General features: G+C 34.2%; 2 protein-coding genes across 2 annotated transcripts; one reads left to right on the forward strand and one right to left on the reverse strand.

The window, feature by feature from the left end:
• The first annotated feature begins 601 nt into the window (after nucleotides 1–601).
• On the forward strand, nucleotides 602–3,739 carry LOC120339780 (uncharacterized). The gene is made up of 4 exons (XM_039407979.2): nucleotides 602–953; nucleotides 2,032–2,182; nucleotides 2,623–2,732; nucleotides 3,145–3,739. The coding sequence occupies exons 1-4, from the start codon at nucleotides 870–872 to the stop codon at nucleotides 3,424–3,426; spliced, it is 627 nt and encodes a 208-aa protein (XP_039263913.2). The 5' UTR covers nucleotides 602–869; the 3' UTR covers nucleotides 3,427–3,739.
• A 142-nt stretch (nucleotides 3,740–3,881) lies between these two features.
• On the reverse strand, nucleotides 3,882–16,751 carry LOC120339779 (cilia- and flagella-associated protein 58-like). The gene is made up of 17 exons (XM_078116481.1): nucleotides 16,497–16,751; nucleotides 15,845–15,998; nucleotides 15,244–15,416; nucleotides 14,364–14,520; nucleotides 13,699–13,893; nucleotides 13,125–13,262; nucleotides 12,447–12,606; nucleotides 11,767–11,861; nucleotides 10,756–10,935; nucleotides 10,078–10,239; nucleotides 8,926–9,072; nucleotides 8,166–8,306; nucleotides 6,908–7,131; nucleotides 6,312–6,465; nucleotides 5,719–5,901; nucleotides 4,482–4,615; nucleotides 3,882–4,124 (listed from the first exon to the last, which is right to left on the reverse strand). Exons 1-17 carry the CDS (start codon nucleotides 16,604–16,606, stop codon nucleotides 4,004–4,006), a joined length of 2,628 nt encoding a protein of 875 aa, XP_077972607.1. The 5' UTR covers nucleotides 16,607–16,751; the 3' UTR covers nucleotides 3,882–4,003.
• Nucleotides 16,752–17,129: the final 378 nt, after the last annotated feature.

The following is a 17,129-nucleotide window of genomic DNA, read 5'->3' on the forward strand; positions in this document are numbered from 1 at the left end:
CCAGAATTGACCTCATGGTCACAAGAAATGGAGATGATTCGCCCCATAATCTTAATCACAAACAGGGTTTTTTGACATATATGAATTACTTTTGTGTCTGAAGATTTTCTCGGGTATCATAGCTAGTCGCATAGTTAACACGAAGCCGCCAATCCTGATTCGGGAAGAGATGCAACGAGCTGATAACCATTTATAAGTCTCTATGTATATCTGCTATCGAGTTTACACAACTGCTACAAACTATTTCTGATTGAATATATTTATTACAAAAACACTGCTATATAAACATCAAGATTCAAGTCCTAGGAAAAAGATTAAATGCAAAAATATTTCACAAATCATACAGACACCAGCATAGAAAGTGAAGCGCTTGTCTTTTGCGGTTGTTTCAAATTGAAGCCACCTCCTGCAAACCTCGCTCCGTCTGTACGTTTTGATTGAATGATTGGCGCACTAGATCGAGCTAATGCAGGATCGCGTTCCCTAAAAATATACAAAATAAATGGTATAAACTGAGCACCGAGGCATGCTTGTCAATATGATTGTCAATATGTGTGCCACTGACGCTTGAACCTCGCGCAATGAGGATATAAGTAAACATCACAGTGAGCTAGTGGCAGTCCTTTTAATTTTGCGCATCGGCGTATGTAGACAGTCTAGTGTGAAATCCTTGTCAGGAAATATACTACAGACAGGTTATCGTGAAAGTCATTGGTGCAGGATTATCGAAGACAGGCACCAATACCTTACATGAAGCTTTTACTATTCTCGGTTACAAGTCCTACCATTATTTTGAGAGTGTATCATATCATGGAGAAGAATGGTCGAGAATACTAGCTGAAGGATGGAAAACAGGAGATTTTAAACGGATGTACGCAAATTTAGATGCTGTATTTGATGGCCCGGGGTTCTATTTCTGGGAAGAAATTCATAAAGCTTTTCCTGAAGCTAAGGTAAAAGTGTTAATGCACAAAATATTAGCACTACAATTTGATTTGGCTTTCCGTCTCATTGACTCGAAAATTATGTATGTATGTTTGTTCATTTGCCTCAAAATGTAATAGTATCTGTATAATAATTAAAAGTGTAAAAGAGACTGGATACATGTTCAAGACCTTACTGGCCTAAGACGCATGTGCGACATGTACCCCTAACGAGTATAACAGCAGTTTAGGACTGCTGCGTTATATTAGGACAATATATATACATGAAATATGCTACAGGGCCTACAAATAAAACTCCATTACAATACACAGGGCAAGAGTTACGGCACAACGACGATATGTACAATAGTTAAGTTATGGCACGTCCATGTCCTAGAATTCAGTGTGAATATATTTATATGAATATTGCTGTGGCTCGTCTAGTTTATAACAACAAGTATATACTTATAGTGGGCGTGACATTTTTTTCGTATATATATCATTCGTGGCCCCCTCGCAATTGCGCCATTCAAAAAAAAATACGTCACTGCGACTTCACCACAATCACGTAATAGAGGTAATACCTATTGCCAAAGAATGGGGACTATTAACCCAATCATTGCGAAGAGCTCAAATGTATATGAATCTCATGCAACAAAATTCAAATCAAATTTCAACCACGAAAGCTTTTTTTATTCAATATATACCGGTATTTACGACATATATACAACTGAAATCTTCAAAATCTTGTCGAAATGATGAAAAGGAGACAATATTTGCAACCACGTTTGATATTTTGTCAGAGTCAAATATCTTCTTGAACGACGTTTTAAATTTTAATTGTCCCGTCACCGTTATGTAGTTGTTGATTGGCCATTCTTATGACGATAAACGAGGAAGTCAATATCCATAGAAGGATGGAAATTGGACATAAACTGTCGCCTGCTAAGCGTATTACCATAAAAGGTCGTTTAAACACTCCGAAACGAGTAAATCTCTCTCTCGCTTATTCCTCGTGTAAATTTCTTCAACTCTAAACTATGACACCAAAGGCCGACCCATTCAAATTTTGTTTAAAGAGATTGAAATAACTTATTCTCATTTTTAGATTATTTTATCTGTTCGCGAAAGCGAAGATGTGTGGCTTGAAAGTCTGATTAATCAAATGAAAGTTATGGAAAGCAATTTTCTTTTTCGACTGATGGAATATCTCTCTCCGTCTTACCGCGAAACAATCTCCGGCATCCTACTTCCCATGTGTAAGTTCCATCTGTTAATTAAATAAATAACAAACGCTGATAACCAATTTTTATTCATGCGTATTTAATTACACACCAAATGTGAAACACCCATATACAGGCAATATCCAAGAAGCTGCTGAATAAAGAGAGAACAAAACAAAGCGCAAACGAAGTGATATCTCGTCTGTACAAGTTGATAATTGATCGCTTTTGGTAGGGAGAATTGAAATAAACGGCGCTTTTCGTCCCGACCGTAGGAAGATAAATTCATGATTTCGAACCGGAGTTGTAAGTAGGGTTTGAATTAGCAAATAATTTTTACGATTGTGAAGCGGCGTGATATAAAACACTATATTCTTAGCCTACTTCTGACTTCGAAAAAGGGGTGTGTGTACTCTAGATCCCTTATGCTGCGATGACAAACTCAAATCTAATAAGTCGTTTCACTTTATCTTCAGCAAAAATATGCTTCGGAATACCAGATCTCCGTGAAATTCGCTGGGAGAATCATCTTAACAGGGAATTGATGAAACAGAAATATCGAATGCACAACAGATATGTGATACAGGTTGTAATACTGTAAACTTACCTTGCCGAGTACATAGCCAAGACGAAATTTTGTTATTTGTTTTAATATAATTACATATTTGGCGCCCACAGATAGGAAAAAACTAATACACATCTCTACAAAATAAACATATATATTTGCATTTCAGAATCGAAGGAAAGCAAAATCATAAATTAATGACTCTTTGGTCAGTTGGTTCGGAAGTTATTTTTACTTATCTGTTTCTTAACAGTATGTACTAGGCAAAAAGAGCAGGCTACTTCAAAATCCTGGTATTTTTGTCCTCTTGCAAAATATATTCATGCGTGACTCCTAGTGCTTTCCATAGTTACATCAATCTATATGTTTCAAAGTTTGAGTTTAGGTTTGAACTCTATTTTTCATTGTTGAAATAAAATTGCAAACATTACAGAATGCACCTAAAGACAAACTCTTGGTCTACAAAGCTTCAGAGGGATGGGAACCACTTTGTAAGTTTCTTGGTATTCCTGTTCCTGACGAACCATTCCCACATAAAAACAAGAAAGGAAAAATCATCAGTGAGTATCTACAATACAATCCATTGGTGATTCGAATGAAAAGAGAGATGTTTGTATCCTGTACTGTTCTGGTAATTGTGGTACCAATTGCTGGATATATTCTATATAAACGAGGAGTGAACAATTTATTTGAATCCTGTTTAAAGTTGTTTTGAATATGCCTGAAATATCACATATCAAAACCATATATATAAGTTTGTAGAATAAAACCGACGAATCTCCGAGAATATATTTATTATAAATGTCAAGACGGGGTAGAAACAATGTTATTTATGTCGCGCACGCTTATGACGTAGATCCGTGCGTCAAAACCTTATACTTTCAACCTGAAATTTATATCAGATAACAAATATGTTACCCTGGATATAGAAAACTTGAGATGAATCACCCCAAAATCTTAATTACAAACAGAGTTTTTCGCTTTCTATGAACTACTTTTGTGTCTAAAGATTTCTGTAGGTATCACAGCAAGTCCCAGATCTCATAGGAAACATATCATGAAGCCGCCAGTCATGAGTCGGAAAAACATGTTATTGTGCCATTACATGCCATTCATAAGCGTTTATATATATTATCCCATCTGCTCTCATATTTGCACTACTGCTACAAACTATTTCTAATTGAATATATTTATTTCAAAAACAGTGCTATAGAAACATGAAGATTGAAATCCTATGAAAAAGAATGAAAGCAGAAATATTTTACAAATTATTCAGACAGTAGCATAGAAAGTTAAGCGCTTGTCTTTTGCGGTTGTTTCAAATTGAAGCCTCCTCCTGCAAACCTCGCTCCGTCTGTACGTTGTGGTTGAATAATCGGGGCACCAGCTTGTGCTAAAGCACGATCGCGTTCCCTGTAATATTTGCAAAATAAATTATATAAATTGAGTATCGGAGCATGCTTTTGCTATTGTCAGATAATGACGTCCATCCAACTTTGGGCACTTGGCCATGCCACCCCTTGCAAACTGAAAATGGGTACCGTAATCTGAGGTAACAAATTCACGTTTTCTGGTAGACTACTATGGCGATTTATTACAGCTTTTGGCATTTCAAATTCGAGTTATACTTGCTTGGAACTGCAATTTTATACATAACTCAGAATTTAAAAAAAATAAGTTTACTTCCTTCACAAAGGAACACTTTTTTGTAATAAACAGTCTTTTATAAAAAAAAAAACGTGGAGACAGTCGGCAGATAACCAAACATACTTGAGTTGCTGTTCTTTTTTCTTTTGAATGAAATACTTCTTCTTTATTTCTTGTAATTCACGAGCTAACCTTTCAATTTCATATTTATATTCTGAGGATTGAGCTTCGTACATGTTCAACTCTGATGCCAAGCGCTGGAAAAATAACAATAAGGATATATATGACATTCAATGTAGTCAAACAAATACCAGAAATGTCTCATAAATCAAAATTAAAAACAAATAAAATGATTTAATTCAAAAACACTTTTACAATGTTTAAACATATAACACATTATTGAGGAATGAGTTAGGATGGGATAGGATATATTTATCCCAGGGGAAAAGGAAAGTCGATAAGACCTCTTAATTATATGTTGAACGATGGATGGCCTCTCGTCCAGCTACCAGTCAATATTGGGTATGAGATTAGTTATCCAGTCTTCGGATGCATGAATTCGATGTTAGAGGAAGTCATAACCGACCACCCTGAGGCGGCGAGGAGTCCAGCAATCTTCTCGCACATAACTATCCCCGCCTAGGATTCGATCCTGCGAACCCAAGCAGGGTAATCAAAGGTGCGGTGGTGATCGTATTTCTAACACTTGCGCAACACCATCGAGTTAATGGTTTTTATTTGAGTGTAGTATTTGTTGCATTAGTCCAGTATAAATAATGTCACACTTAGGTTATATCTTAATTCCTAAGTTTCTGTTGTGTAGTGTAGAGTTGCATATCAATTTGACTGCGATTATTGTATAGTTGGTAGCCTGAGAAACTGAGGGCATTCAGCTATAGTGCAATGAATGTCGATTTTAAAATCTTCAGTTATTTCGATTCCTGATCAAAACAAGTTAGATAACCAAAAACTTTCACATTAAACAGCCATGCATGAGAAGTGAATGTGGGTATTCTATCAGATAATAGTATCAGCACGATGGATGGCACATCATGACAAGAAATAGGAAGACGCTTGTAGTTGCACTTCTTATTTCCCTGCATAAGTTCGCAAGGTCGAAACCCACAGAGGTTAGTAATTTGCAAGAGGAGTTCTGGACTACCTGCCGCCATCGGGTGGTTCACCTAACTACTGAACATTCACAACATCAAGTTTATGCATCATAAACAAATAGCAGGTCAACTATTTTCATACCTGTTATGGACTGATAACGGGCCAAGAGGTCATGACCTATGATCAAGATGTATTTAGGATTTCCTCTCCCCGTTATAATTATAAAATTATTATCCTATTGATTCACCTTCATTTGCTTTGTTTTATCTCTCAGTGTTTGTTGATAAATTTGTAATTGCTCAGCAACTTCAGGACCTGGTTGTCGAGCTAGAATGTGTTTCAATTCAACATAAAGTTTTTCCTTCTCCTGAATCATGAGTTCTTTTTCAACAACTTCTTCTGTCTTCCCAATTAATCGTCTTTGTAAAGCCTGAGAGGACAGAATTGACTGAAGTTAGATTGTTAATGTAGATTGAAACTATCTTGATTGGAATTATTATATTCATTTTTTTACATGAAAGTTTTCGCCATAAATTAGCAAAATCCAAACTGACTTTCGTTGAGTATGAGACTGAGGGAAAAAGGAAATTTTGGACAGACCCGTAGATTGCATAATATTTCTTGAGTTCCGTTAACTAATTAGCACGTGGTTAGAAACAATGATCTTGACTTCCAATCAAGCTTCAGATTAAAGCGATGACTTTTAACTACTCGCTATCAAACAAGTTGATAATACATCGCTATTTATACTCAATAAATATTTTGTAGTTCTGAAGAGCCCATACGAATAAGATATTTTAAATGGAAACAAAAAAAATTTAAAAAAGAAGAAAAACTAACCTGTATTTTTTGTATCATTTCATAAGCACTCGGATCCGATCCTTCTAATTTTCTCCATCTGTGAATATTCATTGGATTTTCAAGTTCTTCCTCCAATGCTTTACAACGTGTTCGTTCCCGAAGTAGTTCACGTTGAATGTGATAAACCTCTCTCCTGCGAATTAAAATAAAATATAAAGTATCTCCGATCCGAACACACATAATTATGTGCAAAAGAATTGATCGAATCTTCTTAGACGCCACAGGACCTTAAACCACTGGCCGGTCACGGCTTTTTCCACTGTTCAAGTATATGTATGTGAAATAATAGCTGGTACCAATTTGGAATCGAGACTGGTTACCGAACAATATGGTTTGTCATGTACTGTTTTATCACCCTTTCATAATATATTTGTTGTCTGATTAAAATTATAACTTGGTTCTGTGTGAATACGAAAGAGTATTTTCCTCACCGACCTATTATTCTCATACACGACATGGAATGGTGACTTGACGAAAGGCCATAGTTTTCCATATGACTAAGCTGTGTTATTGGATTTCTTTTTCCCAGACGGAAATACAAAAATCCTATCCCTACTCAATATGAGAAGTTTTACCTCAAATCTTCCACACTTGCAACACTCTTTGTAAGAATGGTTTTCTCACGACGTAATTTTTTAATCTCCAGTTTCAAAATTCTGATATCCTCAAGTCGTTGACGATATTGAATTTCTCCCTTGTTAAGAGTCGATTGTTGTATCTTGATTTTTTCGTAGAGAAGTGCTAACTCATCATTACGACGTACAAGTTGGGTTCCGAGAATGTCTCTTTCACTGATGACCTGTCCATCAAGAGAAACAAAAAAATGATGTTTATAAAGAATAATTCGATTTATTTTGGAGCATAATATATATTTGAATATAAATTAACTGAATAATCTTCAGCTAATTTGCATATTTTTACCAATAAATTCAATTTCACCATTATTATAAACCAATAAGCTATGAATAATACAATTTCTAGAAGTGATATCATCTTTTGTGCAATTATAACATTTATTGAGTTTACTATATATACCAATATATATGCTAGACAGATCACCAAATACAAATATATACATCCATACAGAAACAAATCATTAGGTCAGCTTAAACATAAAAATAAAATCCGATCACTATCTATTACAAATGTCTAATGGATAATAAAATAATAGGCATTCTCAATTTTCAATTTCTGAATCATTCATTATTCATTCTGGACGCCCAGAAATAGACCAAACGGATAGACATTTTCTCAAATCATAACATAAAATCAACTGTTAGGAAAGGCATTTATATCAGAGGTGTGCAACCTGCGGCCCGTGGGCCAAATGCCGCCCACAAGGAAAAATTGTAAGGCCCTCGGTGAGATGCCAATTTTATATGGTGTGTGGCTCGCGAAACGAGTTTTCAATTGAGTTTTATCTGGTACGTGCAATTAACTACAATCCCTTTGCGTTGCAAAGCCTCTACCTGAGTCCAATTTATTATCTATGCCTATGATGTTACAATGCCGTAACAGCTAGCTCGTGCAAAGTGAACAACGCATGTCATAAGATCAATAACCAAAATTTTTGAGTCTGCAACTACTAGAAAGCCTATGTTACCGTAAAAAAAGGTGCGGCCTGCAGTTTCACCCAGTTATTTGTATCTGGCCCTCTTGTATGTATTAAAGGTTGCACACCCCTGATTAAACATAATGAGCAATATCATTTAGACATGAGGTATTGATCTCTGGGTAATACAATACCCAGTAAAAACAGGATTATTATTTGGTTACCCTAAACAATTATACTGATCTGATTGCACCTATATGGAGATAGAGAAAATTGTGTACCTGATCCAACTCTTTCATTTGTCTTTTTCTTTCTGCATCAGCTTCTCTGATGACTTGTTGTAGTTTAGCAACTTCTTTTTCCATTTGCTCAAGCTGAGTTTTGCTTTCCGCAGCTTGTTGTTTCATTCTCTGGAGCTCAGCCTGAGAAAGAATAATTAATATCATTGCTGTCATCTTAGTTCTGGTCATTCTGAGAAACCTTTGACTGGCCAGATATGATCTAATCAAGAAAGTGGCTCCAGTGACATTACATACATATGCCATACTTGACTTAATATAATGGGATAAATTCTCCTTCGAATGTGATTTACTTGGGGGCCTGGAGATTATATGAAAATTATTGCTTCACAATTTCATATATTTTATTACCCTAAACTGCTTGTCTGAAAAAATCTGACTTTAGTCAGACAAAACGTTTAAAAAATAATGGTTGTAAACTATTTGTCGGATGACTTCACTCACATGAGATGCTACAAAATATATTTAGAGAACGTGTATGTAAGACTCTTGAACTATTCATTACAGCCATTCTGATTCTTGTGAACAGTGCATACATATGCACTAACACAACAGGAAAAGGAGGAGCAGCTAGGCTCACACTACTATAATCAATCATACAAAAAAGTTTAATTTTCAAATTTTCACGATCAATGAGCATCAGTTGTTTGCATTGATCAACTTGATCACAAAAATTCGTTCTGATTCTTTTTTTATCTGTCCACTCAAATGAAAACTCATGTGTTTTGATGTGCAACCTAACCTTGAGAGATTCTTTTTCTTTCTCCACTCTGGCATGATCAAGATTAACTTTAACGAGAGCCGCTTCTTTTGTTGTAATTTCTTCTTTCAACTGATCGATTTGATGATTCATAATCTTTAGTTTCCTTTTCATTTCTGTGATTTCATCCTGTAAAAAAGTGAGAAAAAAAAACACCTGTTTATTTTAATAAAACTAATCGGAAGGTCTAAAGCAGTAGTTTCAATCATTAGGCTTCGGACAAATACAGACTTATACAGTTTTATCCCATTTCTTGCATTTTGACTCCCTGAATTTAAAAATAGAGCAATTTTTAACACAGTTATGTTGACTAAATTAGGGATTGCCAAACTTTTCAAATTCAGGACATATTTGCTCTCTGTAATACAAATGTGGCACATGGAAAATAAATTTCTCTTTAATAACATCAAATTACGACAAAGAAAAGTTTCACAATACACTGAACTTCACCATGGTACAGAAAATGTCAACGGACAGGCACACACGCACGGCAAAAATTCATAAAAGTTACCAAAACCTCAAATGAGGTTTATTGAACAGACAAAATAAAAGTGGTACGAGGGCAATTTCATCCTGGGATTTAGTATATAAGTGACAAAATTAGATTCGAAAGCATTGTTAACAAATGAATATAAGATAAAAAAAAAACTATGATATTAGATGTAATCAAATTTATCTGCCTGATTTACTGATAACTTGATATCTTTCGATAAGAATAAATTTATATATAGCTCCAAGCTTGACCATGGTTGCTTGAAACTTTCTATCGAAGGAATGGAACCTCGCGTTGAAACTTTTTCAAAATATCATAACATGGCATCTCCTAAACACAGTCATTTCTCTATCTGTATGAACCTTTGGGAGTCCATTTTGAATAGAATTTAGTATGAAGTTTATACTACAGAATGTCTATAAACTCCTTTTACAATTTCAATTTTGTTATGAAGTCAGTTCTCAATATATTTTAACCAGGTTTGTCGTTTTTATATCAGTAGTAGTTTTAAGTATTTTCACTTCATTTAATATATCTGTTAGGGCCAAAACAATATACGGTATCGATAAATTTCATTTGCAATTTTTAAAATTTTCCAAGACTTTAGGATAAATATTAGCAAGGATTAATGAATATATTACCTGTGCTTCAATTAGATTCTTGCTGTAGAGATTACGATCCGATCGAACAGCCTCATACAGATTCTGTTGTTGTTTTAATTTTGTTTCAGCTTCAGCAATTTTCTTTTTATAATCGAAAATCTGCATTTCCCGTACTTTTACATCTTCCATGTGTTGTAAAACCTGTATTATAATACATTATAAATATAATTCTGCCTAAGATCAAGTAAAAAGGATTTTCCTATTTATTTCATGAGAGAGGAAATCTGATGAGGTGACCTAACCATGGTCTTTCGCCAGACCATATTATGTATGGAAAGAGTTAACTGGTACAATAAAAATGAGTTGCACCATTCATCCAAGGCTGGAGGGTGGTTTGAAATCGCATGGCTTCGTTTCCAGCTTATGAGACTCTGTATATTCGAACATCAGCTCCGAAACTTCATTCATTACCTATACATGACTCTTTGGGTATTGATGTTTTGATATGGCCATTGGCCACTATCTTGAAACACTAGTAGAACTCAAAACCATGATTTAAGGGTTTCAAATTTTAACTAAATTTTTGATTATAGAAATTTAAGCCTAAATTTTGAATTAGAAACTAAATAAAATATTGAAAAAAAGCTGAAAAAGAATAGATTTGATAAAAAAGATTTGATAAAGAATTTTCCTCAATATTAACTTAAACATAAATACCTTTTGTGTGAGATCAGAAGCTTCGTTGATATATCTGTCTCTTTCTTTTTCAAGTTGATAGATAATTTTTCTTTGTTTTTGAGCTTCATCCTTGTAATTTTGTATTTCCTGTTCCAAATTCTTTTTACTTTGTTCATGAAGACGAACCAAATTCATTTGTTTTTGTGTAGCATGTGATGACTGTCAAAGATTAAAAACACTAACATAAGCAAGATATTTATAATATTTTATTTTATTCTTTCGCTTCAAACAAGGGTCTGAACCAGCATGCTTTGTAGATAAGGAGGCGCTCCAGAAGTGTGCGTAACCAATATGGAGGTAATTAATTTTGTTCGCCTACTTTACATCAAGTTGAATAAAGAGACTGAAACCTATGGGCAAGGGGTATATTCACTTAGCTAACACAGACAGTCCCCGAACTCTTAAATAGAACTAAAAAAGGAAAAATCGAAATAAAATGATGGCTTAACCCTAACCTGGTACATACACTACGGAAGTACCCTTCCTGATTCGGCATTGTCTACCCAATTTTTTGCATCCTGGGTAAGGTGGCGAAGATGACATTTGAACCCAATATATCGACCTGCGATGCCTTCATAGTCAATTTCGTGGATGTTTAGTAAGTAATTATAACAGTACAGATTATTAAAATATTTGGGTTATAGTCAAAATAAGTTCACCATCATGACTATTGCATAGTCAATGTTTGTAGTGAATGAATTTATTTTTTATACTAAACCAGTAACAGCGCTATAGGTGTCGCTGCTTGAAGGCCCAACCAGGTCCCTCGCGACTCCTGTCGCACAATAACTGATACTAGTCCATTTTTTTCTGTACAAATCTTTGTGCATTTGCATTTTGTGACAACAAATAAACGATTGGCTGACTGACTGATCAATGATCCTGCATTGGAATTGTTTTAATAAGTAATTCATCATCAAGTTTGCTAAATAATGCTATTTTATTTTTTCAATTTTCCTTACATGATATTAGAAAATGAATTTTATTTACCTTGAGTAAATTCTTGTTTAGAATATCTCTTTCTCTCACTAGTTCATCAGCTTGCTTTTTGTCAATCTCTGCCTGTTTTTTCATCACATCAAGCTCTAAAATGAAATAGAAAAAAATTGTTAACCTTATTATTAGGGTTTATGAAAAAGTCAAAATGTTATTTAAAATGTGAAAAGCAATATTTTGAACTAGTATTAACTAAACATATGATTAAAATTGCTGTTGCTATTTTATTTCAATCATCCATTTTGTATGCATGACTTTATAGGGTGAAATCCTGTGTTACCATGTGGCATGGTATTGCTTCTAATAGAATTCATTTAGCGTGGCAATTGACGAATCGCGCTAAGCGACAGGAACCATGTGAGGTTTGAGGTTCTACCATCTACGATCCTGACTACACTCCTTACCACTGTGCATGATACTGATGGTCAGTTTCTGTTCCCCCCACCATTGTGATTCATTCATGTAGATCAAGTACATGGTTAACTCATCGCATACCCACCATGGACCAGTAACCAGACGATAGCCGAGTCTGGCTTGTCATATGATTTAGAATTTTTTTTGCCTTTCCTCTCTCTCGTGATATCCTGTATGTACCATCTTCAATGGCTTGGTTTATCAAGAAGAATATTAAATACCAATCTATTTTGACCTATCTCATAATCTTGAAATTTTACCTCTTTCCAAGCCACCAATTTGACTTTTAAGTGTATCTCTTTGTCCTTCCACTTCCGATTTACTTTCTTCAACTAACTGTAATTTTCTCTGAATATTTTCTCTCATTTTATTTAGTCTTGTTGTATCTTGACGCATCTGGTTTATTTCATCTTCGCGAGCCTGTTGGATTAGAAAATTTGATAATTTTATTTTGTTCATATCAATATGCACACATTGTCTTATTTCATCATTATATTATTGTCCAACATTTCTATTTGAACTTGGATATTCCAAAAGATTTTAGTTTTATTTTTCATTACAATATAAGAAATAAAAGACATCAATCATAATACTAATGTTGCGGTATTCCAATATTTGTATGTGATAGCCAGAAGTTTACGAAAGACAAATTTTGAACTTAATCCTTAGTTTTCCATTCAATCCATTGGCTGGAAACCATTCAATTGTTCAATTTAACACCCAGAGTATAAAAAATTAGGTGGAGGTTGCTTATCAGAAACCCATAGAAGCACCCTGTATCTAAGCATAATACAAATCCACTACGGCTTTTCTTTCAAATTTTAGATGTAAATACAATTCTATGAAAAAGCATTTTACAATTTATTTATATGAGACAAATTTAAGCCTGCCATGGCTTGTTAGGAGAGAGAATTATGAGACATTATTATGACCCTTACTTTAAGATCAGCTGCTTTAGTTTGATTATCGCTTGCCAGAGCATCCGCATTATCAATTTGATTTTGATAATCTTGTTGTAGTTTAGTAAGTCTAGCATTCAGAAGGTCAGTGTCCCGAACAGCTTTCTCATGAAGAATCTGGTGAAATTAAAGGCAATTTTTCACTAATAACCTTCACCTTATTCAAAAAATAATTTAAACTTTTCTTCACTCAAGTTGATAGAAAAATAACGGAATAAGATACCAGAAAGCATTTGAGCAATGATTGGCCGTAACAAGATGGTAGAAAAAATTAATACAATTATGAATTTATTGTAGGCTATATTTATAATGTATTACAATTTATATACAATTTGGCATAAAAGCCACGATTTATATCAATTTTTTAATGTTTATTAGGCAAGTGGTACAAGTCATATCTAATATATAGCCTATAATTAAATTAGTATGTCCTTTACCAATTTATTAAATTATGCATAAAATGATAAAATGATAAAACTATGACATAAAGGTAACAAGCTTTTTCTTTTTTCTCTTTGAAATGAAATACTGTAGATGTTGAACAAACTCATACTCTCTGTTCCTTGAGTTGTTGTTCCAGTCTAACATTGTCATCTTTACTTCGTTGTAACTGAGTCGTTGCTGCTTTATTTTCTGACGTTTTATTATCAAGATCATTTTTTAATCCTTTCACATCTCGTTCCATTTTTTCTTTTTTTCTTGTTTCCCTTTGGACTTCATTTTGCTTCATTTGGATGTCTTGTTGAAGCTAAAATTATCGAAAGTGAATTAATATTTATATTATGTCAATATTTTTCAAAATTAAAATGAATTACACTATTTTAGAGATTTACATTTTGTGTATCAATGCCTCAAGGAACGCAAACTTATATAGTGTTGTGTTATTGAACCTTTTTGTATGTAAAATTTCAGTTGGGATTTTTACATACATTCCTTTGAGGAATGAAATTTCATCTCTGGTAATAGCTACCGTAATCAGTTCGATGTCAAGAACATACATGGTGAGAAACCATTACAAGCTAGCAGTTATATAATTATCTCCATCTTCAATCTCCTTGCAGAATATTCATTACCGTAATATTTACTTTGTGATACAGAATATGTATGCAGTGAATGCAGTGCAAAACTATTAGTTTCTGTTTTAAGTTCTTGAAACTGCTTATTTTCAATAATTGAAGACTGTTTCTGGATAATTTTAATGCTTTGCAAAAATCAAACCTCTGCAATTTTCATTTCGGCAGCTTCCTTGTCAGATTCTGCTTTCTGTTGAACAGCCGCAGCAGCAGCAAGTTGTTCCCTAGCTTTGACAATCTCGGACAAGAGATCATCTCGTTCTCGAGTTAAATCTTCTTTTGCCTTCAGAAGTTCGTTTACACTGTTAAAAAGTGTGCAATAGATAAATCATAAAAAAATAAAGTTTGTTACTTGGTTTGTAGTAAACAAATCACCGTCTGTAGCCTGTACTATAAATATGTTTCAGAATATAGACGATATCCAAAATACAGAGAGCAAAAAATTACTCGAATATGAAACTAACACTAAGACACGGGTTATCACGGACTGGGGGTAACTTTACTCCTTGGGTAAATTTGACCTTCAGTGGGTCCTAGGGGTGAATTTGGCAGGTAAGATAACCATGAGTAAATAACCATATAGCCGATTGCAAAATCTGCTGTTGCACAATAAATAACACTGTGCTTTCGCTGCAAAGAAGCTATTTAGTATAGATTCACTTTTCATAATTCACTTACAGTACATTGAAAAAAAAGTGAAAAAGATAAGACGTACACAGAAAATGTACTGTGTCAACTTGGAAAATTGTCATGAGGTGAACAATGAAATAGAGGTCTAGGCTCTTCAAAATGAGATGTTCACAGCATAAAACTTCATTGAAGTCAGACAGGTTTCGGCTCAGCAGTGTGACGCATCATGCCAAGCGTTAGGAATACGCTCGCCACCGCAATTCTGATTACCCTGCATGGGTTAGCAAGTTCGAATCCCATGCGAGGATGGGTGTGTGCAAGAGGATTAAGCTGTGTTATCGATTTTCCTTTCCCCATGAGATAAATATGTAAATCCTATCCTATCATAAGTTTACCTGTGTTCCTGGCCCATAGATAATCCAGCTCCCTGTTCAACTAGTTTAGTCAAGTTTGCAATTTCAAGTTTTAGACTTTGTATAGTTTCTCGTGTTCTCGTCTCCTTCTCTGTAGCAGAGTCAACCATCCTCCAAGCTTTTTCCAACTCAGTTTTAAGTTGTTGTATTGTGGCCTAAAGGTAATTATCATAAACCAGATATTTTACATAATCAGGACATGCTGAGCATTTGAGCCCAGGTAAAAATGACTGACATTATAAACTATGTCCATAAGGATATATCCAGATTTATAATTGTCACTGATTTGTATAAATTTTGAAAATTTGCAAAAGTTCATGCCCAGCAAGCTGGAGGGTCAAAAAATAAAAAATTTATTCTTATGTGTACTCATTATGCCCTGCAGTTTCTCAAACCTAGTTAAGACAAACTTGCTTGACACGTTGGAGATTTATCTTTTCATAAAAAACTGACAAATGAAAGATTACAACAATGGTGGAAAAGACAACTCCTCTATTCCTCAGCAATAATCTTGTTCCTTATTGAAATCTTTTTTTCTAATGAATCCTATACCAGTTCCTAAATATGAATTAATCAAGTATACCTGATCATCTTGAGACAGCTTGAGTGCCTGAGAAACTTTTGATGAATTTGCAACAATTTCTGCATTTAATTCACGACATTTTCCCATTAATCGCTTTTCACTTTCATGAGATTTCATCAAGGCTTTATGTAGTTTTTCATATTCGATGCGAAATCTAAAAAAAAGGTTATTGATCAAATATTACTACAAAATAATAATGAATAATTAAATTCCACAGTATTATGTAACAGGTTTCATATGCTTAATAATTAAATTTGAACTCATGCAAACATATGAGAAAATGGTATGTAACTCCACAGATAGGGCGGTTCAAGTTATGAGTTTGATTTTTTATTACGTTGGAAGTTGTTTAAAAATAATAATATATAAATGCCCGTGGATTTAATTACTGAATTAGGGTTGGGATTGTATCAGCGCTGACTGCGGTACTGGTTATCAGTAAAATTCATGGGCGTAAAGTCTGTAAGGTAAAATATCTGCTTATTATGTTCATATAAGAGTACATTAAAATAGTTTTTTATTCCAGATTTTTGCTGTTACAGTGTTGAGTATCAATGGGTGATAAAGCTTGTCACAAGGCAACAAAGTCAAAACATTATCCCGGAAATCATTAGTCTATATACCAGTAAAATAAAATCGCCTTTTCACTTACTTTTCCAGGGTTTTATCTCCCATTAACTCTCCCAAAACTTCCTGGAAGTCTTTTTCCAATGCCTGAAATGCATCTTCTTCGAATGCTGCTTTATCAGCAGTTGCCGCCATTTTATTGGACTAGGTTGTGAATCTAACTGTACTTCTACCTGTTTACATAGTCTAAACAGTAAACTGAATTTTATTTTATTCCTTATTCGCACAATAATAAAAGTTACAAAAATTCGCAGACTGTGGTGACAAAGCCAGTGAGGGAAAGTTCGACATAACAAACGTATCCATGGAAACTATCGACCTACAGCGCCACGTGTGGCTGATAAATTAGGAAAACTAATATTTTTGCTAAAATTGAGGTTTTCCTAATCACCTATTTTGTTGATTATATTAGCAAAAATACCGATCGCCAATAAGCCCACAGTGACGTAGAAATATATTATGACCTTTAAGCGTGTTTATAAATAAGCACTCGTTTTCGTGATTTTTACAGTCATCTGTTAGGTTTTATTCATATTTCCCGATGACTTAGAGTTTAGACGCCTTTTTCTCCGCAGAAGTTATTTGGTGATTTTAAGATTTCAATAGTAGCTGCCTGAACATTTTGAAACGAAAAGATAAGTTACGTTTTCAGATGTAA

This window comes from Styela clava, chromosome 9 (genome assembly GCF_964204865.1).
Source record: "Styela clava chromosome 9, kaStyClav1.hap1.2, whole genome shotgun sequence".
NCBI classification, from domain to species: domain Eukaryota; kingdom Metazoa; phylum Chordata; class Ascidiacea; order Stolidobranchia; family Styelidae; genus Styela; species Styela clava.

Bases quoted from the DNA above. Each gene is read 5' to 3' on its own strand.
- LOC120339780 (XM_039407979.2), top strand. From the start codon at position 870: ATGTACGCAAATTTAGATGCTGTATTTGATGGCCCGGGGTTCTATTTC. The intron at 954-2,031 runs GTAAAAGTGTTA...TCTCATTTTTAG, and splicing joins AAGCTTTTCCTGAAGCTAAG to ATTATTTTATCTGTTCGCGA. The intron at 2,183-2,622 runs GTAAGTTCCATC...CTTTATCTTCAG, and splicing joins CGGCATCCTACTTCCCATGT to CAAAAATATGCTTCGGAATA.
- LOC120339779 (XM_078116481.1), bottom strand. From the start codon at position 16,606: ATGGCGGCAACTGCTGATAAAGCAGCATTCGAAGAAGATGCATTTCAG. The intron at 10,240-10,755 runs GTATTTATGTTT...ATTATAATACAG, and splicing joins CTTCTGATCTCACACAAAAG to GTTTTACAACACATGGAAGA. The intron at 4,125-4,481 runs GTATGTTTGGTT...CAAATATTACAG, and splicing joins AAAAAAGAACAGCAACTCAA to GGAACGCGATCGTGCTTTAG.